Below are 23,831 nucleotides of genomic sequence, written 5' to 3'. Positions count from 1 at the left end.
TGCAAAACTAGCTACAAGATTGACTTTCTGAAATACAACAATCAGAGAAGAATGAAGAAAAAAGAATGAAAAGGAATGCACTAAACCTCTGATTGAGAAATATTGGATTATGTATGTAAAAAGACTTAATCTGCAACTCTTTGGCCTCCCTGAAGGAGATGAGCAGAATGAAAGCTACTTGGAAAACATATTTTAGGATATCATCCATGAAAACTTCCCCTCCTAACTAGAGAGACCAAATTTGAATTCAGAAAGTACAGAGAACCCCAAAATATACTTCACAAGAAGGTCATCCCTAAGACATGTAATCATCACATTCACCAAGGTTGAAATGAAAGAAAAAAAAGTGTTAAAGGCAGCCAGAGAGAAAGAACAAATCATCTACAAAGAGAAGCTCATCAGATTAACAGCGGGGCTCTTAGCAGACACCTTACAAGTCATAAAAGATTGGGAGCCTCTTTTTCTTTGAGACGGAGTCTCTGTCACCAGCTGGAGTGCTGTGGCAAGATCTCATCTCACTGTAACTTCTACCTCCTGGGTTCAAGTGGTTCTTCTCCCTCAGCCCCCTGAGTAGCTGGGAGTACAGGTACACACCACCACACCCAGTTAATTTTTGTATTATTGGTAGAGATGGGGGTTCATCATGTTGGCCAGGATGGTCTCCATCTGACCTCATGATCTGCCCACCTCAACCACCCAAAGTGCTGGGATTACAGGCATGAGCCACCGTGCCCAGCCAACATTCTTAAAGAAAATGAATTTCAACCTAGAACTTCATATCTGGCCAAACTAAACTTCCTAAGTGAAGGAGAAATAAGATCCTTCTCAGACAAGCAAATGCTGAAGGAATTTGTTACCACCAGACCCATCTTACAAGAGCTCTAGGAAGAGGCACTAAATATAAAATGGAGAGACTATTACCAGCCACTACAAAAACACACTGAAGTACACAGAGCAGTGACACTACAGAGCAACTACACAAACAAGTTGACAGATAGCTAACAACGTGATGACAGTTTCAAATTCACACATCTCAGTATTAACCTCAAATGTAAACAGACTAAATGCCTCAAGAGGGACACTGGCAAGCTGGAGGAAGAAGCAAGACCCAGTAGTATGCTGTCTTTAAGAGACCCATCTCACTTGCACTGACACCTATAGGTTCAAGATAAATGGAAGGAGAAAAACCTGCCAAGCAAATGGAAATTAGAAAAAAGCAGTGATTGCAACACTAATTTCAGACAAAACAGACTTTAAACCAAGAAAGCACACACACACACACACACACACACACACACACACACACACAAAAAAAAAAAAAAAAAGACAAAGAAGGGAATTGCATAATGGTAAAGGGTTTCATGCAACAAGAAGACCTAACTAAACAAAATCTATATGCACCCAACACAGGAGCTCCCAGATTCATAAAACAAGTTCTTAGTGACCTTCAAAGAGAGTTAGACTCCCACACAATAAAACTGATAAACTTCCACACTCCACTGACAGCATTAGACAGATCATTGTGGCAGAAAATTAACAAAGACATTTAGGATCTGAGCTCAACACTGGATGAAAATGGATCTGGTAGATATCTACAGAACTATCCACCCCAAAACAACAAGAAGTATATTCTTCCCAACTGCACATGGCACTACTCTAAAATTGATCACACAATCAGACATAAAACAATCCTCAGCAAATTGAGAAAAATGAAATCATGCAATCCACACTCATGGACCACCATATGATTAAAATGGAATTCAATATGAAGAGAATCTCTCAAAATCATACAATTACATAGAAATTAAACAACCTGCTCCTGGATGACGTTTGGGCAAATAATACAATTTAGGCAGAAATCAGGAAGTTCTTTAAAACTAACGAGAGCTGGGCGCGGTGGCTCAAGCCTGTAATCCTAGCACTTTGGGAGGTCGAGAGATCAAGACCATCCTGTCAACATGGTGAAACCACGTCTCTACTAAAAATACAAAAAATTAGCTAGGCATGGTGGCGCATGCCTGTAATCCCAGCTACTCAGGAGGCTGAGGCAGGAGAATTGCCTGAACCCAGGAGGCAGAGATTGCGGTGAGCCGAGATCGCGCCATTGCACTCCAGCTTGGGTAACAAGAGCGAAAACTCCGTCTCAAAAAAAAAAAAAAAACCCAAACAAACAAACAAAAAAACTAACGAGAAAAAAGATACAATATACCAGGATTTCTGGGACACAGCTAAGGCAGTGTTAAGAGGTAAACTTATAGCACTAAACGTTCACATCAAAAAGTTAGAAAGATCTCAAATTAACAACCTTACATCTCAACTAAAAGAACTAGTGGGTCAGCTGTGCTGTGCAGGGAATCCATGCCACACCCTAATCCCTACTTGATCTGCAGAACCTGAAAGTTACAGCAATGGAGGCTGCAAGACAGAAAAAATGGCAGCCAGCCTGCCTCTCCTTCTCTGAATTCTGTCTCAGGGAAATGTTGAGTTGCTACCAGCCTGAAAACCCTGATGGGGGTGGGGTGGTGGTGGCTGGAGTCCCGGGTTGTGGGGTCCCCCACAATGAGGAGAAGTGGGATTCACATAAAAAATAGTCTGATCAAACATCCTTGATGAAGGCTGATGCAAAAATCCTCAACAAAATGTTTGCAAACCAAATCCAGCAGCACTTTAAAAAGCTTATCCACCATGATCAAGTAGACTTCATCCCTGGGATGCAAGGTTGATTCAACATATGCAAATAAATAAAGGTGATTCACCATAGAAACAGAACTATAGACAAAAACTGATGGTTACCTCAACAGATGCAGAAAATGATTTCAGTAAAATTCAACACCTCTTCATGCTAAAAACTCCCAATAAATTGGATATTGAAAGAACATACCTCAAAATAATAAGAGCCATCTATGACAAACTCACAGTCAACATCATACTGAATGGGCAAAAGCTGGAAGCATTCTGCTTAAAAACTGGCACAAGACAAGGATGTCCTCTTTCACCATTCCTATTCAACATAGCATTGGAAGTCCTGGCCAGAACAATCAGGCAAGACAAAGAAATAAAGGGCATCCAAATAGGAAGAAATGAAGTCAAACTATCTGCGTTTGCAGATGACGTTGATTCTATATCCAGAAAACCCTATAGTCTTGGCCCAAAAGCTCCTTTGTACAAAAATTACTAGCATTCCTGTACCAACAACAGCCAAGCCAACAGCCAAATCAGGAATGCAATTCCATTTACAACTGTCACAAAAAGAATAAAATACTTAGAAATACAGCTAACCAGGGAGGCAAAAGATCTCTACAATGAGAATTATAAAACACTGCTCAAAGAAATCAGAGATGACAAAAATGGAAATATATTCCATGCTCATGGATAGGAAGAATAAGTATCATGAAAATGGTCATATTACCCAAAGCAACTTATAGATTCAACGCTATTCCTATCAAATGACCAATGGTGTCCTTCACAGACCTAGAAAAAACTATTTTAAAATTCATATGGAACTAACAAAAAGACCAAATAGTCTAGGCAATCCTAAGCAAAAAGAACAAAGGAGGATGCATCATGCTACTCAACTTCAAACTATACTAAAGGGATACGGTTACCAAAACAGCATGGTACTGGTACAAAAACAGACACACAGATCAATGGGACAGAATACAGACAGCAGAAATAATACTGCACACCTACAACTATCTGATCTTCAAGAAAGCCGACAAACACAAGGAAAGGACTCCCTATTCAATAAATGGCGCTGAGATAACTGGCTAGCCATAGGCAGAAGACTGAAACTGGACCCTTATACAATATACAAAAAATCAACTCAAGATGGGTTAAAGACTGAAATGTAAACCCAAAAAGCATAAAAACTCTGGAAGACAACCTAGACAATACCATTCTGGACATAGGAACTGAAAAGCTTTCATGAAGAAAAGGCTTAAAGCAATTGCAACAAAAGCAGAAATTGACAAATGGTGTCTAATTAACCTAACGAGCTTCTTTTGCACAGCCAAAGAAACTATCCATAAAGTAAACAGACAACTTAGAGAATGAGAGAAGGCTGTTGCAAACTGTGCATCCAATAAAGATCTAGTATCTACCATCTATGAAATTTAAACAAATTTACAAGGAAAAAACAAACCGCCACATTAAAAAGTGGGCAAATGACATGAATAAACACTTTTCAAAAGAAAATCTACATGTGGCCAACAAGCAAATGAAAAAAGCTAAATGCAACTGATTATTAGAGAAATGCAAATCAAAACCACAATGAGATATCATGTCACATCAGTCAGAATGGCTATCATTAAAAGTCAAAAACTAACAGACATTGGCAAGGTTGTGGAGAAAAGGGAATGCTTGTACACTGCTGGTGGGAGTGTAAATTAGTTCAGTCTTCGTGGAAAGCAGTGTGGCAATTCCTCAAAGAGCTAAAAACAGAACTATCATTCAAGTCAAGAATTTCAGTACTGGGTATATTCCCAAAGAACAGAAATTGTTCTGTCATAAAGACACATGCACACTTATGTTCACTGCAACCCTATTCACAATTGCAAAGACATGGAATCAACACAAATGCCCATCAGTGGAAGACTGGATAAAGAAAATGTGGTACATATACACCATGGAACTATGCAGCCATAAAAAAGTACACTATTGTGTCCTTTGCAGGAACATAGATGGAGCTAGAAGCTATTACTCTTAGCAAAATAATGCAGGAACAGAAAACCAAATGCTGCACATTCTCAGTCATAAGTGGGAGCTAAATGATGAGAACATAAGGTTACAAAGAGGAGAACACCACCCAGTGGGGCCTATCTGAGGGCGGGAGGAGGGAGAGCGGAAGACACAGGCCTACTGGAGGGTGGAGGGGGGTGGAGGAAGAAGATCAGACAAAGTAACTGTTGAGTACTAGGCTTAGAACCTGGGTAATGAAATAATCTGCACAACAATCCCTGTGGCATGAGTTTACCTATATAACAAACCTGCACATATATCCTTCAAACCTAAAATAAAAGATTAAAAAACAAAATAAAAATAAACAGTAAAATTTGAGAAGCCTTCATTATTTAAAATCTGAATTCTGAAAATTAAACAGACAAATAGTTTAGGAATAATAATTTGGATGGTGTGAAGAACAGTGTAAAAAGAAAACAGTATGAGGAAGCTCAACTTGGACAATTTGAAAAGTTTTAAAAATTTGAATTTAGGCAAATTGTGAACAAATTTCTTTCTTGTATCTTAGCGGTGTAAGGGCTTTCAATAATTCTTCTGTGGAAAGTAAATCAGTAATTAGAAGTATTAAAATTTGCGGTTAACTTTTTTTTTGATGAAACAATTGATGTAATTAGCTATATAGAGAAATTTTTTCTAATTGACTCAGTTACTTTCAATACAATGTGGCATCTTCACAAAGTAAATAATTAAATAACGCTTCCTCATTTTACTATATAGAGATTTTTACACAGGCTCTGCCTTTTATGGAGAAAATTCAAGTTGAAATATTAGAAAAGAAAAAAATAAATATTTTAAAACCTTCCACTGTTGCTGTGAATGTCATGCATATAGCAGTATTGGAAGAAAATTATTCACCAAGAATTGAGGGGGTGCAATCTACACATTGGGGTCCAGTCTCCATATCTAAATGTCTCTACACTAGTAGTTGGAAAAACCAATATTCAAAACTGGCAGCAATCTTTAATGCTTAATTAAAATAATTATTTATTATTAGAGTACTGATTAATAACTTGTATAATTCAACCTTCTCAAAATTGTTTCAATTTTCAAAATTGAAAAATAAAAATTAAAAATAGACATTTTATTTTTCCAGCTTAGCAGGAGAGAAAACACAAAAAGAGAAAATATTAGGCATGAAGCAAATCCTAGTGGTTATTAAGTTTAGCTCAGGGGTGTGGTGAAAATTGGTAAAATGTTTGCCTTAGTTTAGCTTAATTACAAAAATGTTCATGGGTTCTCTTTTCAGTGGTTTAACCTCTACATTATTTGACTTAGAATGGAAAATAACCTTGGTTCCTTAGTCCCCATTTTATTCTTGAAGGGAATCCAACTTCATGCATAAAGCACTCATGGCCCAGCTCAGAAAAAAAAAAAAAAAAATCAGCACCTTTCTTCCTTCCCATTTCCCATAATCACTCTGTTCTTCTCGGCAATATTAACATAATCAACGTACATTTTATTAGGGGTGGAGATGAATAGAAGTAAGCTTAGATTTTAAAAAGATTTTTATTTTACTGTTAGAAGAAACTAAAGTGAAAAAATAGTGTCCTTTAGCAGAGTGACTGATACAGAGTAGAAAACAAAATGTATCTGTGGAGCGTTGAATTTTAAAATGCCAAAGAGTCACAAGAAGAGTGTTTTCCTGTGTGTCGTCCTTACTGTGAAGAGGTGATAGAAATGATTTCCCCATTGGTGAACTGTCACCGAGGGAAGGGTAAGGATGTGTTAGGGAAGCAAGGAGAGATGAACCTGAGGATACTCACTGTCTCCTGACTCCACAGGCAGAGTGTGGGTTCCAGATCTGACTATGCCTCCTTTAGCCATGACCTGAAATGAAAAACAGTAAAGAACTTTTCTTGAGCTGGACACGGATCTCAGCATCCTATCCTCACATGACTCACTTTCTTTTTTTTTTTTTTTTAAATGTCAAAGTAGATTTTTATTACAGAATAATTTTTTCTGTTAATTAAATGCTTTAAATAAAGCAACATAATACCATAAGCTGATAATGACCTCGTAGCATGTAAATACATAAGGCCGGAGAGGCATGTTTATTCTTGATAAATATAATAAAGGGCAATTTAAACTTTGGCATTAGTTTACATGAGTCAATTCAAGGTCGAGGGAGTGGGAGGGAGAAAGGGAGGGGGAGGGGGAGGGGGAGGGAGGAGGGGGAGGGGGACTGGAGAACTGGAGAACTGTATTAAGAGAAACCGGAGGTCAAAATACTCTTCAGGAAGGAGCCCTCTAACAATGTACATTTGAAGATCAGGGGGCTAAAAATCCACTCTGAACACCATTAAGCCAAGGATGTACAACATCCATCAACATCTGTTTCAAAAACAGCATGTTTCTAAGATGATACATGTCTTTACAAAGTAAACATTACAGTGTTAATAACTACAGAGACACCATTGGGATGAGCTCCAGATCCGCCGCTGACTTCCATGGAGCCCCCGTGGGCCATGGCTTAAGGCATCCATCTTAGTCCTGGGGCTTTAAGAACATGTTCTTTGCTTTAATCGGTTGTTATGTCTCCATTTTCACCTTCTTCATAATTGGCATGGTCTGTCTTTCTGGCAAACTTTTTCCCAACTGTCCCCACCACGGTCTCGTATCTTCTAGCCATCGCTTCATCTGACACATCGAGCTCCACCGCTGCATCTTCCACTTCTGCTGCATTGAGCCTAGTATTCACACGAAGCATCAATTTCTCAACCTCAGGATGAAATCCTCGGAGTGACGTTCTTCCATGGAGAAAACCTTCACGTAGTAAGAAACTCGGCTCTTCTGTTAGGAAACTCTCTTTCTCTTTAAGCTCTGGCAGACCCACGTACCGGCGCTCTTCACTAACGATTTTCTTTTCTTCCCCTGCCAGTCGTCTCCTGGTTTCTGAGTCCAGTCCCCTTTGCATAAACCTCCTGCGTAGCCGATTCTTGGACACCTTTGTCTTGCGCTCGGCTGCCACGTGGCTCCGCCCAGTGCCGCACTCGCCGCGAGCCCCACCGCACGCGCCCACTGCCCGGGCCTGTTGGGAGGATGGGCCGGGCGGGTGGTTGGGGGAGAACCCGGCCCAGCCCCACGTGGCTCACAGGCAGTGCTCTGTAAAGAGTTGTTATAATTTAGCTGCACGTTAGCATTTTAGTCTTTGGCATTTTACTGTTTGGGAGGTAGATTCATACAAAGTATATTCCGTAAAAAAAAAAAAAAAAAAGGCTTTCAGATGTCGAGTCTCTGCTGGAGAGAATCAACCTCATGGAAACTCACGAAATGGAGGGCGCGCAGAGAACGCAGCATGGCTGTGTGCACGTACTTTGTTTGGACATTCCTGAGCCTACTGATGACTTTTGCCCACTGACGAGCTGCAGTTGTATTCCAAGGCTTCATTCTTTTTTATTTTTTTATTTTTTTATTTTTATTTGAGACGGAGTTTCGCTCTTGTTACCCAGGCTGGAGTGCAATGGCGCGATCTCGGCTCACCGCAACCTCCGCCTCCTGGGCTCAGGCAATTCTCCTGCCTCAGCCTCCTGAGTAGCTGGGATTACAGGCACGCGCCACCACGCCCAGCTAATGTTTTGTATTTTTAGTAGAGACGGGGTTTCACCATGTTGACCCGGATGGTCTCGATCTCTCGACCTCGTGATCCACCCACCTCGGCCTCCCACCAAGGCTTCATTCTTACCAGGTGATGGAAACTGATCTCCGACAGCTCTCCCACGGCCTGTCCCTTCAGCACGTAGTGTGCCCTGATGGTCTGTGTGTGGCCGCAGGGCAGAGTGCCAGCCACAGGCTCCAGGTCCACGTAACTCCCACTGAGGGAGAAGACGTGACTTGCAGCGTGCTGCGCAGGCTCGTGGACTTCTGCTACCCACGAATAGGGCAAACAGAAGCTGGGATGCTCACTGGAAACCTGAGCAGACACAAAAACAAAGTGGGAAGATCGCCTTGGGATTCTTCGCCTTAGCTGCTCACCGAAATGAATAGTCAAAACTGTGTCTTCCACCCTAAAATACACTACGGCTCTCCCTCATACGGGTTGACAGTGAAATAAATGAATTTTCAGCCTCCCAACATTCAAATAAAAGGAAATCATCCACAAATTTCTCTCTTTTGCCCTGATTCTGCTAACTCATTACTACTTTGACATTTTCCTTCTGCCCCTCAGAACTGGAAGAAAAATGACGTCCCAGTGAGAATGATAAATAACTCCAACAAGTGGAAATGGGATTTTTCAGGTATTAGAATTACCTCATAAACCAGCTTAATTAAAATTAGGTTTTATATTAATATAACATTCTATTAACCTAAGGGCTTCAAAATTGTTTGTAGTAATCCTTAGTAAATTAGCATTTATGCCTCTTATCATTACTATGACTTCCAACCTTAAAACCTACGTGGTTTCTGAAACTTTGAGCCTCGCATATACTGTTCACCACATGATTCTACCCATTTCCCTTGCGGTAACTGCTCCTTCGCTTTTCTCCAGAGTGCACTCATTTTTTCCTAAATTGATGAGGCATATGTTATGGGCTCCTCTATTTGCTCTCATAATAAAGTTCCTATTTAAAAAAAAAGCCTTTTGCATGTAAGCACTTCATACTAATAATTCACAGATCTGTTAACTCTATGAAAATAGGAATGTTTGAAGTGTAGGGACACTATTCACCTTTTAAATCCTAGGGAAGGCAAGCGTCTATCACATAGAAAACATTAAACGTCATTACATATTTTTAAACTGAATTAATAAGTAAACATTAAGAAACAGAAATGATTTATGTTATTTATCTACATGAAATCCATAAATTGTGGTCTTTTATCACTTCTTTGTCTAAGATAACCAGCATGAAAACTTTTTAGCTATAGAAATGTTTCGATCATCATCATTAGACAATGTGTATTGTGTGTGTGTGTGTGTGTGTGATCACTTTACAAAATTTCTAAGTACACATGGAAAAAATAACATAAAACAAATTACATGAATTACTGAAGCAGCTGATATTGTTCAAGACCCAAATCAAATAAGATTTTTTTTCATAATATATAAAATGTTATAGATAATGATAGTGAAACGATCAGGCAATTCTGTAGTGCCTTTTCTTTTTTTTCTTTTTGAGATAGAGTCTCGCTCTGTTGCCAGGCACCAGGCTGGAGTGCAGTGGCATGATCTCGGCTCACTGCAACCTCCACCTCCCGGGTTCAAGCAATTCTCCTGCCTCAGCCTCCCAAGTAGCTGGGACTATGGGCATGTGCCACCATGCCTAGCTAAATTTTGTATTCTTTTAGTAGAGACGGGGTTTCACCATGTTGGCCAGGATGGTCTCAATCTCTCGACCTTGTGATCCGCCTGCCTCAGCCTCCCCTGTAGTGTCTTTTCTAATGCCTTTATTATTTTTCATGAAATTCTATTATCGGCAAATTTATAACCTCAAAGCTAGATATGTTCTTATTTCTTACTCTTATATGCAATCTGTGTCTTTCTTCACTTCTGAATATGTCACTGTTCTTAATATTTCCTTTTGACCTCAGAGGTTTGTCTTTCCATACTTACTGTGACAAAAAGAGTACTAGCCATGATATTAGTAGTCTCGATTGAAAACCGTACAAGACCCTGTTCATTGGTGGTTGTATTAAAGTGATAGTTGGCTTCATTCGCAGAGATGAAGATGAGTTTATTGGGGATGGGCGCACCTTTCCCATCCACCAGAAGCACCTAAAGAAGAAAAGTACTTGATAATTGATGTGGATAACACCCAGAGAGGACTGAAGTCATATGGACAAATGCTTTTGCTGCTGTAACTAAAACAACAACCTCCTTCCCGCCCAGAAACCCCCAGCAAACCTGCATATTTACTACAGAATGTTTCCGCCTATTTGGATCCTAATTCCTACATAGCTTATCTATGACACTTTGGAGCATTTCCGTTAGAGTCAGGGAGGCTTTTAATAACTACAACATGCCGCTTAATATGCACCTGGTGTTAGAAAAACAGACATGAATTTAAACCGGCTGTTTTCCCTTTCACGTAGATGGAGGCTGGAATGCTTGGCTGCGTACTGAACTCTTCTCTGGCAGCTAAAAATGTCACGTAACCTTTCTGTGCTTCAGTTTTCCACCTTCATTAAAAGGGGGATAATAGTATTGCCTCCTTCATATAGTAGTATTGAAGATTAAATAATTATTTAAAAATACATTCGAGGAGTAGGGTGACTATAGTTTTCAATCATCTGTTGTGATTTAAAAATAGCCAGAAGAGAATCATTTGAATTTTTAACAGAAAAAGGACAAATATTTAAGGAGATGAATATCTCAATTATACTGATTGGTTCTTGACAAATTATTTGAATGTATTAAATAATCACATGTACTCCCCCAAACTGATAACTATGATGTATCAATTAAAAAAATTTAAATAATAAAAATACATTAGAAGATATTTGGTATATGATAATTATTCCATAAACGTTAGTTAATAACATTATTATTATCTCCTACAACAAATCACCTAAAATAACCCACCTGAGAAAGTTTTTTCCCTTCCCTTCCCTTCCCTGTCCTGCCCTCCCCTCCCCTCCGTTCCCCTCCCCTCCCCTTCTCTTCCCTTCCCTTCTTCCCTGTTTTCCTTCTCTGCCTTTTCCCGTTCCCTTTCCTTTTCTTCTTTTCTTTTCTTCCATAACAGGTCTTTCTCTGTTGCCCAGGCTGGAGTGCAGTGGTACCATCATAGCTCACAGCAGCATCAAAGTTCTGAGCTCAAGGGATCCTCCAGCCTCAACTTCCCAAGTAGCTGGTACTACAATGCATGCCACTAAGCACCAGCCTGCTGCTTTTTTTTTTTTTTTCCTTTTTTTTTTGGTAGAGGCAAAGTCTCACTATGTTTCCAGGGCTGAGCTAGAACTCCTGGCCTCAGGCGATCCTCCCCACCCCACCCCTCACCCTGGCCTCCCAAAGTGCTGAGATTATAAGCATGAGCCACTATGTCTGGTCAAATGTCTTATTTACTAATTATAAAACTGGTAAAATTATGTATATGAATGAAATTAATATTTTATTTGTTTTGTTCTTGTTAAAATATATACATTAAACATATAAACAATACAATAATAATAACCATGAAAGGCACACTATTTTAATACCTATACCTAAAATTAAAGACTTATTTACTATGTCTAAAGAGAGTAGCAGATGAAAAAAGGACACAGCCAGCCATAAATGTTATAAACTCTGAAACCTCTGATGCTGGCTGAGTCATGACAGAAATATCATTTATTCTAAACTAGATGAAAGAAGAAATTTGATATAATAACTAAGTCACATTACATTAAGTATCTTTATTAGCTACATATTAAAACAGATCTCTGATTCTCATAATAGTTTAGTGTGTGTCTGTACATTTCATCAGTGATATTTAGAAAGGAAAGTATTTCTCCTTGGTTTCATGGTTTTGGTCATATTAATTAACTGGTAATACCAACCAAATGTGGGCTACAACATTGTAGCACCTGGGCTTAGGTGCATCTGGACAGTTTGCTTACCTGTGAATTAAAATATATCCCACCTGTCCAGAAAAGGGGACTCCTCGTCTAAAGTGTGAATCCACTTTCACGAATGTGAGTTTGGATGCAACGTTTGTGATTTCACTTATCCCATTTGCAGTGACTACCACATCTAAAAAATATAAAGAGTCAGTACTTTTAGAAGTTACTTTAGTTCTAAAATTTCTTTCCTACAAATGACCCTTATTTTGTTATGGGAAGTCAATGAATGTTTATTGTTTTCTTTCCCACATTCGTTCCGTACTCACACCTGTTCCCTCTTCTCTGATCCTGGCTTCCACTCTGAGCTTCATTTCAAAGCCTGTATTTTTAATCTGGAGCATGTTCGCTTTTACTTGTTGGGTGATGCAGCCATTGCTGTTGAGCTGAGAAAAATACCAAAACCAATAAATATCATACCAATTAAGACCAATAGTCACTAAATCTACTATTCTCTCTATAATGACAAGAAAACTTTTTTGTGTGGTAAGCATGTTAATTGACCTTCAATAAGTCAATACTCAGATCTGCTTTGTAACCTCCACAGTTAGTCATCCAAAGGAGAATCTTGTTGACTAAGAACAGAAATTCCTTTTTTGGTTGTGTATATTTTGGGATGAGCTTGTCCTGATACCGTCTTTCTATGTCATAAAATGGAGTCATGGAGTCTCTCACTGTTTGTAGAAAGTGACAGCATTGAGAGAGAATACCACTTACTAACCTGCTGACTGAATTCCTCACAGATCTCCTTGATAGCACAGTAAGAAACAGGAAAATGTTTTCTACACAGGCTCACAGTTGCAAGTCCTGGGACAGGCTTCCCATAGGTGTATCTGGCATATGAGAAATAAATCAGGAATTGAGAACAGCCATTTGCATTTTCCACTACCAGTCAGTTCCCTACACATCTATCATCTGGGCACCCATCAAGTAGAAACCTGTCTGGAAAATGTCTCTCTCAAGAAATGTTATCCATTAAAACCTTTGAAACTTGACTGCACTGTACCACCACATTTTCTTTGGAATTAATTTTTTTCCCATTTGTCTAGGTGCAGTGACTCATGCCTACAACCCCAAAGCTTTGAGAAGCCAAGAAGAAGGATCGCTTGAGGCCAAAAGTTCCCGACTAGCATAGGTAACACAGCAGGACCCAGTCTCTACAACACTTTTAAAAAAATTAGCCGGTATGATGACATGCACCTGCAGTCCTAGCTCCTTAGGAGGTTTAGGCAGGAGATTCACATGAGCCCAGGAGTGTGAGGCTACAGTGAGCCAAGATGACTCCACTGCGCTCCAGCCTGGGGGAGAGACTCTTCCTTTTAATCTATTTATTTTCTATCATTCTTTTTGATTTTGCTTTAATAATATCAAAGCTTATTCTGTATACCATGTAACCAAATTTAGATGACAAACTGAATACAAATAAGTACATAATAACTAAGCAAATCTAACACAAAATGCACAAACACAAAAAAACAACTTTTACACACATGCGAAGAGAAGAGAGGGGAGAGGTAGAAAAAGAGGCCAAAGAACACCGTGAGGCATGTAAAAACAAGCTAATTCGTGGGGATATGTGTGTGCACGTGTTATATTAGTTCTTTCTCTCATTAGAAGACAGGTAACAGAATAATAAACAATAATTATTTCTCGGGACATTAGTTTTCCTTTCTCTTTGCAAATGCCTCTGAAATCGCTTTATATAAAAAGGTAGAATCCAAAGAGATTTTTCTGAAACTCCTCTCCAAGATATAGACATCTGCAACAGGGCACTATCAAGTTAGGCACATAACTCCTTGGCCATTGCTCTGAGGCTGAAATGTGGCAGAGGCCTCAGCGTTTTGGTGATTCTGGTATATAGCATCGAGGCTGGCATATTTCTTTACCCTGCATGCTTTCTCTGGGACTGCTTGTAGGCAATCAGTTTGGCTTCTCGAGGCTAAAAGGAACTGTAAGAGGTATCTGTAATCACAGAGGGCAACAGTGGAAAGGAACCTCACGGGTCAGGTTCATGCCCTCTGTCTACCGCTTAAGGGATAGAGGTTCAGAGAAGCCGCAGAATGCCGAGTTAAACGGGAAGTTCTGGTAGGGGATGCACACTCATCACTGCCGATTCTGGGTCTAGTACCCTTCCTAGTCATGACATCAGTCACTGGATCATTTATATTAGGTCTAAATCACTCCTATACACTCCTAATTATTGGCTTTTGCCCGGTAATTGTGACCTATGAGCTTTAGGCTTCCATGTCGCATTTTTGGTCCATCTTATCAGCTCATCCTCTTTCCTCAATAGAGGATTGGTGTTTATGGTACACATATGAAGAAAAGGAGAAAGTGAAATCGCCTGGATTATCAAAATCTGGGGAGAGAGTATTTCAGGTTATTAAACAATTTGTTCTACCACTGCACTATTTCTGGTTATTAAACAATTGTTCTATGACAAAAGATCGATGTAAAACATTCAATGTATCCTCTTAAACTTGCCCAGAGGAAAGATGAGGCATAATTAATTCAATGTTCCATGAGGAAATGAGCAGGCAGATTCAGCAAACGAGACTTTTAGGGGCCAAATAATGATCTTCAGTGAAATGTCATTAAAAAAGGGAGGTTAAAGATTTAAAACCTTTAAGATATTTATAGCTTCCTATGGCTTTCTTTAAAGTATTAGAGCTAAAAACTACACAGGGGAGGAAATGGGACAAAAAGAACCTGGAAAATTTTTAAAATAGGTGATAGGTGCATGAAATTATATTTTAATACTCTTGTTAATTTTTGCATGTGATTGAAAATTTACACTGTAGAGCATTTGGATAAAGAAGGTACTTAGGAGTCATAATATCCAAAACCAGTGTGTGAACACCAGCTTTATGAGACAATTATTAGGAAAACTGAAGATACTTGACTTTAAACTTGGAAATAGTTTTGGAAAATTAATTTTGGTAAGTGTGATCATGGTAAGTGGAAAAATGTCTCTGTATTTTAGAGGTACATCCTACTGCATAGAGAAGCAAATATCATGATCTTTGTGACTTATCCTAAAATGTTAAAGCAAAATATATAACAAAACAATGTGGAAAGATGTTTATCATTAAATCATAATTAAGGGTGCTTCTATTCTTTTGTGTATTTGAAAATTTTAATAATAAGTCATTAAACAAAGAGAAGCCAATGGAGTAATATTACCGAAGTGCAAAGGGAAAGTAAATTTATAATTTTGAACTTACAAAACCACTCAGAATTGAGGCAAAATATAAAATTATAGATAAAAACAGTATAACTCACTTTCCACATACTGTTATGTTCACTTTTTCATCCATGATACTGATTATCTTTGGCACCTGAATTTCGACCTCAAACTTGGAAAGCACTGTTAGTAGAGACAATATGAATAAAGAAGGTGGTAAACATGAATTGGAAATACAAAGAATTTCACTGTATCAATGATTTCTCCCAAAATGATACCCTGAATGTTAGATTTATTTTTTAATGTATCGACTTTAAGATGGTAAGGTTGATCAGTTCATGCAGAATCTAACTGACCTCTTGAGCACAGCAGACCTCAGTGATACTAACAAATGACGGTGGTTTCATTGAAGCAGGAAGTTTGGTACTTGGCAAAGCATAATTTTCTACTGAAAATCAGCAAGGTCAGTAGCTGATTAGCTAATCCTAATAGTCTTTGAAGCAGGTATGTTTGACTCTACTGCAACTTCAACATACCTATGGGAAATTCAAGGGATCTAAGTGAGCTCCCACTCTAGCAATCAAAACGTCATGCCTTTTTCATCTTCCATAATCCATACCAAATTCCTCCACGGTGAAGGGGTGCTCTATCCTTCCACCTGATTCTGTGTGTACCACCACCTTGTAGGAGCCCTGAATGGGTTCTGATGAGAGGGGAAATGACAACTGATTGAGGCCACCCTCTAGCTTGAGACTCTGCCATTGTGCGACTCGATTTCTTCTTGGATTCTGAAGGTAAACAAGAAGCATGAGGAGTAATCATTTAGTCGCAATAGTCCTTGGGCATCTCAAATGATTTTGAGGTGATAATTGGCATTGCCTCAGGAAAGACAAACACAGAAGGAAGAGAAAATACAATCAACCTGAGAACTGGGAGTGAGAGTAATTCAGATCTGGACGTTTTTAGAGTATTTCATCTGTCTGAAATATTATCAGAACCTCTTACTCTCTAAAAGTACTAATTTATCATAAGATACTTTTTCTGATACTTACCTCAAGGTATATCAGAGGAATCTATATGATAAAAGGAAAAAAGATATGTGATTAGAATTCCAGCAAAGGCTATACAATTTCAGACTTGTGATCAAACAACCTACTGAGGAAGAATCCTATCTGTAGCTAAATTCAATAAGAAACATCACAGAATTGAAAAAATCTCAGGGAAATTATTCAATAGTTCCAGGATGAGCATAAACAATATATTCCACAATTATTATGTGCTGCCATTTTCCTGAAAATTATTGGTGAATGATATTATTGAATCTTTATGTATGAATATTATTTGGATACTAAATTTCTCCTAATGAATAGTATGACCAATTGATTACTTTCATAAATTGAGAAATAAATATTAATAGAGTTATATATCATTATGATTTAAACCTACAGAAAGATAATTCCCAGAATTATTTGGTTGAAAGTAAAGCAAGAATATTTCTTCTGATTTTAACATTGTCTATTTTCTACCTATTAAAAGCAGCTTTGTTCCTTTGTGTTAATATTGAAGGTGAGTTGAAAAGAGGGAAATTCAATTAGCATAAAAAATCTTTGTGTATAACAGATGCTATACTATGTGTATAGATTACATAATAAAATTATAATATAATCTATTGTGTATACCTGTATATTCAGAAAAGTATAATTTGTTGCTTTTTAACCATAAATTCATTGAAAGTATGACTATGAATAGTGCCTCTTATACGCTTCTTCATTACTCTTAATGTAGTGTGTTCAGAGCAATACATGTCGCTGTTGCCAGACTGATTAGCTACTGTTATAAGAGAAAGAACTTCCTCATTTCTTGTCCCTCAATTTTGTGTTGTATAAGACTGCAAATCTGTGCTGGGGCTGGAGCCAAGTTCAGAAACAAGTGTCTTTCATCCCCTTACTTTTTGTACCTTTCTACCTCACTCTGGGTGAGTTTCCCACTCTACCCGCTCCCCGCCGCTCACCCGATCCAAACTATAGATGTTGGATGCTTACCAGTTCATTTTGAGGGCGAAAATTTTCATCCACAGAGACAACACGGAATCTTACTGAAAAAGTAGTTCTCTGATAAGATTCAGACACAGTAAAGCAGGTAATTTGGGTAATAAGACAGAAGGCAATGGGGCTAGGATAATGGAGACTTTGGAGGCTCAGGTGACCCTTCCTTCTCAGTGTTGGTCCAACTGGTGGAATTTCCCTACATACCTGTCTGTCCTGGTTTGTAGATGGGTTTGTCTGTCTGGACAAAGACCAAACTTTGGGCGTTCTTTACCAGAAGCGTGTTCCTCTTCCTGAAATCCTGCGTAGGCCCCTTTATGTGGATGCTAAGGAATGCCACCTCTGATAAGGCTGAGATCCTTGGGAGCTAAAAAGCAAAGGAGTTTTTACTACTGAGGAACTGTGCAGTCTTCTCCCTCTGCATTCTTCAGTCATTGTTATTTCCTGTCTCTCCTTCAGCTTCAGCAAGGAGCAGGAAGGTATGAATATTTCTCCAGACACAAGAATGAAGCTATTACCACGAGATAGAGGAACTGTATCAGTAAGAGCAGCCATCATTAGAACCCAGATTTCCATGGAGTTCACCTAGAGCTCTAGTTATTAAATTAGATGCCTTTTAACTGAGTATATATACTCAGAAGGAATGGAGAGAAGCATCTTTGAAAAAATACAGGAGAGCACAGAAGCTGAGTATCCCAAGTTAGGCAGCTTTAACGAGGTACTAAGTGTTTGCTTAGAGTATCCTGCATGCACAAAAGATTATGTTGCATGCAAAGCTCTTTTAATCATGTAATTTTCATCTGCTCTATTTCTAGGCAATGTTCAGCCCCATCCTTAAAGAGACACTTACAATCAAGACTAGAAAACTCTTCTAAGTCGCAATTTTTTTTTTTGTGGGCAGTAGGATTATTATTTAGGAAAAAAATTAAGAAATGTATTTCTTCCTTACTCTGGTAAAAGAAAAACGCTCTGTTCCTTAATAGTTGAAAGTTTACCATTTTTAGTCATTTCTGAAGTCCTAACTACATTCTTAAAGTCATTCCTTGGGATTGCACACCAGAACTCCTCACCATGACGTACAGAACTCAACAAAACATATCAAGCAGAGACTGCCAGATGGCACTGTAGCACTCACAGTGAAGGAGACACATTGGAATAAGCCCTTCTCCGCCACCAGGTCAGTGAAGAGGCTCCTGTTTCCCCCGGAAGACTCCAATGAAGCGCTTAGAGTCACTGTCTCATTCAGGTGGCTCAGAAGGACACAGCCCTTCTCAGGGGTCTCAGTGTGGAGAAGGGAGGGGACCAGCACCATGTACTGCCTGGGAAGGGAAGAAGCCTAGCTTAGAGAAAAACTGATGATTGTAAGCATTTTCATCCATAAGTGTGTTTTCATAACAATATGTATGAATTGCTGCAATCAGCTTTATTCTAAAAGTCAATGAACTAAGAACAATACGACGGTGTTTCTGTCACAGACCAGCACAAGAATGATATCTTTTACTGATCGGTCATGCCTCGCCACCTGGAGCCACGAAACACTGGAGAGTGCTTTCCAAGATGTGACAGTTTCATGGGGTTTCCTTGCTTTAAAGAGCAATCTGAACTCTTAAACTTCAACTTTGAACTTTAAAAGGTTTCTGAATTCTTGAATATATAGCCATAAAAGTACGTGGCTACGCAGACACACCCACACATATAATAAATTGGGAGTGATTATTCATTTAAAAAAAGACTGACTTTAAAATCTGCCTAGATAAACATCACTTTGGAATGAACACCATGACTAGATTTACACAAATTCAACGGAAGGAGCTTCAGCAAGCATATACCATTACCCGAAATAACACATGTGTATATTGCAAATCATTTTCAGCAACACTGAAAAAAGTATTTGTTGTTTCTCTGAGGCTCCTCAGATACAATTCAGTCAAAATCAGTATTATATCAACAGGTTTGAAAATTTTGTCAATTATTTACACTCACAACTCTCTCTCACACACACTACACAAACACACACTGCATTTTATTATCACTTCCCTTTATGTCCAATTCTTTGGGGTAATCAACATTAATAATTTAATATTAATATGTCCAAATATATTGTTGTTTCAGAATCACATGGGTGAATAGGTTATCTTTAAAAAAATTTTTTTTTAAAAAAAACAGGCTCAGGCTGACAGTAGAGCAGTGGCTTACACCTATAATCCCCAGCACTTTGGGAGACTGAATCAGGAGAGTCACTTGAGGCCAGGAGTTTGAGAACAGCCTGGGCAAAATTGTGAGATGCCCATCACTACAAAAAATAAAAATAAAACATTTAGCCAGGTGTGGTCATGTAATGGTGCATGCCTGTAGTCCCAGCTACTCAGGAGGCTGAGACAGAGGGTCATTTAAGCCCAGGAGGTCGAGGCTACTGTGAGTTATGATTGCACCACTGTGTTATAGCCTGGGTGACAGAGTGAGACTTATATAAACTTTTTTTTTTAAGTGACAGAGTGAGACTCTGTCACTTAAAAAAAAAGTTTATATAAGTACTATGAGTGCATATTATTTTGAAAAATCTTTTCTTCTTTATTTAAATTGTTGAATGTTTCAGTTTTTCAGGGCACAGGCAGGTTCTTGTGTAAGCCTCATATTGTTGCCTTAGCTTTATTGATGAGTGCCCTTTGTCTCTAATGCCCTCTGCTCATAGTTTCCGGTCACTTTCCATAAGCATTGAACTCAATATAATCTCTCCACACTCTGAACTCTCATGGGCTGAAAGAGAGTATGTTTTTGTTGTTGCTGTTTTTGAGTATCTGCCACACAACTGGAATTGTTAAGCAGTTCCTGTATTGAGCCATTTAATTTTCCCAGCAATGCTGCAAGGTACATGCATGACACAATTATCCCTGTTTGTGGAAGCTAACACATGAGATCCTCATCAGTCCCCAAAACTGGAATACATAACAGAAGGATAAAATCCCTGGCCCCATGCCAAATCAGTATATTATGCATAAAATGTGACTCCTCAAAGCTTTAATGATTCCAGGATTAATGAATGATGCAACATCTGCAGGGTTAAGCCATTTCTAGAGTAAATTCGCAAGAAAAGACTATTATTTTCTTACGTTATTTTACTAGCCTTACCTTTCCATTGCCAACATAAACTCTTACATTTTAAATTGTTTTCTGGACAGGCACTTTGACACAAGAAACCTAGTTTTGTTACTTGACAAAATTAAAACGTGTGAGACTAGGAGGTGAGAATCTAAAGATAATTGAGTTGTGGAATCTGGAACTCAAATTTGGTTCTCTCATCCTCTACATAGTCTACTCCAGCACACCAGGCTTGCTACATGTGTTTTAATATGTCCCTGGGCAAAACTATCTGCCATGAATCTCTAGAGCCACTCTTAAATCATTAAAGTTTCAGATTATTTTACTGTATGAGTGGTAAGGTTTTGTTTTCTAACAGAGATGCTGAGGGCGGTTAAGTAACTTGCCCATCCTCATTCAGCTAGTCCCTTTTATCTAATCTTTTTCTGGTATCTGGATGATTCCGATCCCCTGATCACTGCTCTTTTAAGGACATGATAAACAATAAAAATTTATCATATTTTACCTCCCCATCCAAAAATTTTTTCATTAGTTCTTTGATCCCAAGAAGGCATATATATATATATATATTTTTTTTTTAAATTTAATATATATATCTTTTTATTTAATACTACTTTTATTCTTATAAATTATAAGCCTAAATGGTATCACAATTCAAAATTAATTCCACATATATTTGATATTTCAAAGAACTGTTCTATATGAGTTCAGTTAATATTTATTTAATAATTATTGAAATTGGAACAAACCCATCTTGACAAACTTGCCCAAGATTTCACTGGTTGTGAGCAGCTAAAACGTTTTAATACATTACTCAATCACGAATGTTTGCATTTTAAATATTTGCCTTTTTAGCAGGGATTAAATTTAGCAAATATTAAACCAATAACGTTTAATTTTCTCTTTTTCATTTTATTCTGCTGAAACCTCCATCTCTCTGAAGCTTACTGCCCCAAGGCAGCAGAGAACGGCTATTGGGTCTCTTCGGCAACCTCTCTCATTTATCACATCAGGGGTTAATTCTGGAGCAATAAGGGTAAGTTTTCTCCCTACGCCCCTTCTGCTTGTGGTAAGTAGGGCATGAGGCTTGTTGCTCTTTGCTCGATGGTGGACACGACGTGAAAGATCGGTTTCAGTGGTAACATGGTGGTATGCAGTATGGGACTGCGTCCAAAACCACGAATTGCTTAAGGTTTCTGACCCAACACACGCCCCGGCTTTATCCATTCAGTCTGCTCTTGGAAAGCAAAATAACCATCACATATTCCCACACGCTTTCTGGAAGCAGGAAGTGGTAGCGCCCACAGCTGCAGATGAGGCACAGGGACAGTGAGGGGAGAAATGTACCCCTTCCGATTGTCAGGAAATCGTGCAAGGAAAAAGCCTGAGGAGAGCAGGAGAGTTCCTGGATTAAAGTCCTGATTTCTGCTTTCTGCACTTTGACCTGAAGAGGGCTCATTGCGTTACATGAATAAGGGTAACGCACAGGGCAGAGGAACCCCTTATCCCTCCCCGCATCTGGGACTCAGAAGACTTCCCTGTATCAATCTGGAATACAGGAGACACGGTAGGCATCTAGAAGTGCGGTGTGGGTATGCAAGAGGTACAGAAAAAAAAGCCATACTATTGCAGGCAGGATGCATTGGAAAGGCAGGAATTCTATGGGTTATGAAACAGATGGAGTGAGTCAGTCAGAGAGGACTGCGGGATCCTGACCGCACAAGAGAAACCAGATGGCTAAACTCCAACAGCGCATGCTAGCGGGCACGAAGAAGTCAGGCTGACAGCAGTCAAGAAGGACGGAGAACTTTGAGACCAAGGACTCTGACACTTTTCTCTATCAGGAGATAATGGAGACCACCAGCTTCTCGACACTATGGAAAAGAGAAACTGGGGAGAGGGGGAAAAGAAGTCTTACAGTTATAGAATTTACCAACTTACAACTGCATAGGATTAAATTATCCCACCCCCTACATTGATGCCCCACTGGGGGGGCTGTTGGTGAAGACTTGATACATGGCTGAAAAATAAAGGAGCTGTACTTTCTGGATATAGACGGCCTACAATACATGTTAAGTTGCACCTCGCTATACAGTTTGAATATCTTTATACTCAATGCCTTCCATCCAAAAGAACAGTTCTGTGAAGGCGGGATCTAAGCTTTCAGTGTTTTATCTAATCATGCTTCCTAGTGACTACTTGTATTTATAACTCTGATTGGCCCAACGTAGAAAAATGATTTCAAGAGTAGGGGACAAATGAAAGATAAACAAGGCATTAAGTGTAATAATTTCCTGTGTTTGGAAAGTATCCTAATGAGTGGAAAGGTTGCATTTACAAAGGAAGGCAAAGCGAAGACATAGGAAGAGACTGAAATGCACTCTGGAAGAAAGAGCGAGTGAGACTTACGGTTCTGCAGAGTCTGAGTCATTGGCAGAAAGCAGGAGAAGCAGCAGCGTGAGACATAAATGAAGAAGTCTGTCTTTCCCCATTGTGAGGGATAAATCTCACGGCTGTGCCCAACTCTCTGCCCTCCGCCTTATCCCTGAGACCAGCCAAGTTGACTAGGCTTTTATGTGGCCACTATGTGCAAACAAGCCCCACCCGAAGGCCCCTGAATAGAGTTCAGAATTGAGCACGGATTCCCTAAAAGGGTCATGACTCTCAGTGGTTGCCTCATTTTTCTCAAGGTTAAATTCTGACGGTTGTTGAGGCATGTCTGGAGGATAAAATTCATATTCCATTTAGAATGAGCTTTGACAGCAAATCTCCTGATGAGGAACCTTCAACTTACCTTTCTCCATCTCTTTCAAAATCCTTACAAGCAGGTGACAAAGGACACTGACAAAAAATGTCATGTGACATGTTACCATGATAGTTACTCAGGCATTGCAGATTCATGTCTGGGACGGAGTGAGTTATAACTATAAACTATAGGGGTTTGAGGGTATTTTTAGCAGTTGATTGAGTACATGGTCAAGGAAGAAAATAATACAAAATAAGAATTTCTAGAGTAGAGGATAAATGAAAGAGAGAAGAGAAAAAAGATGAAAGAGATGTTAGAAAGAAGTTCTCAGAGATCACCCTTGCCTATTTCACAGCGTTGATCTGATCAGATTCTTAGTTGCTCTTATGTGTCCTTGCTACTGTCTGGGAACTCTAACATTTGAGTCCCTTAAACCATGTCATTCACTTTGGTTGACAAAAAAAAAAAAAAAAAAAAAATCTGAGAATTT

The 23,831-nt window shown here is 38.9% G+C and overlaps 1 protein-coding gene and 1 pseudogene across 2 annotated transcripts in view; both read right to left on the bottom strand.

The window, feature by feature from the left end:
- Window positions 1–23,335, bottom strand: part of PZP (PZP alpha-2-macroglobulin like) — a 68,677-nt gene extending 45,342 nt beyond the window's left edge. Inside the window, exons 1-13 of one of the 2 annotated variants that reach the window (XM_039471936.2) lie at window positions 23,005–23,335; window positions 18,632–18,815; window positions 17,704–17,863; window positions 17,494–17,546; window positions 16,504–16,524; window positions 16,071–16,239; window positions 15,550–15,634; window positions 12,989–13,100; window positions 12,539–12,653; window positions 12,291–12,400; window positions 10,286–10,447; window positions 8,420–8,647; window positions 6,501–6,564 (exon numbers count right to left, since the gene is read on the bottom strand). In XM_039471936.2, the coding sequence (XP_039327870.1) occupies window positions 6,501–6,564; window positions 8,420–8,647; window positions 10,286–10,447; window positions 12,291–12,400; window positions 12,539–12,653; window positions 12,989–13,100; window positions 15,550–15,634; window positions 16,071–16,239; window positions 16,504–16,524; window positions 17,494–17,546; window positions 17,704–17,863; window positions 18,632–18,815; window positions 23,005–23,087 (1,546 nt within the window). In that variant the 5' untranslated portion in view covers window positions 23,088–23,335. The remainder of the gene's footprint in view (window positions 1–6,500; window positions 6,565–8,419; window positions 8,648–10,285; window positions 10,448–12,290; window positions 12,401–12,538; window positions 12,654–12,988; window positions 13,101–15,549; window positions 15,635–16,070; window positions 16,240–16,503; window positions 16,525–17,493; window positions 17,547–17,703; window positions 17,864–18,631; window positions 18,816–23,004) is intronic. The other variant, XM_003926676.4, reaches the window with a different exon arrangement.
- Window positions 6,931–7,735, bottom strand: LOC120364943 (M-phase phosphoprotein 6 pseudogene; annotated as a pseudogene).
- Window positions 23,336–23,831: the final 496 nt, after the last annotated feature.

This window comes from Saimiri boliviensis, chromosome 7 (assembly GCF_048565385.1).
Source record: "Saimiri boliviensis isolate mSaiBol1 chromosome 7, mSaiBol1.pri, whole genome shotgun sequence".
NCBI lineage: Eukaryota > Metazoa > Chordata > Mammalia > Primates > Cebidae > Saimiri > Saimiri boliviensis.
The sequence above is the reverse complement of the archived record's forward strand: the minus strand, read 5'-3'. Positions and strand labels throughout refer to the sequence as shown.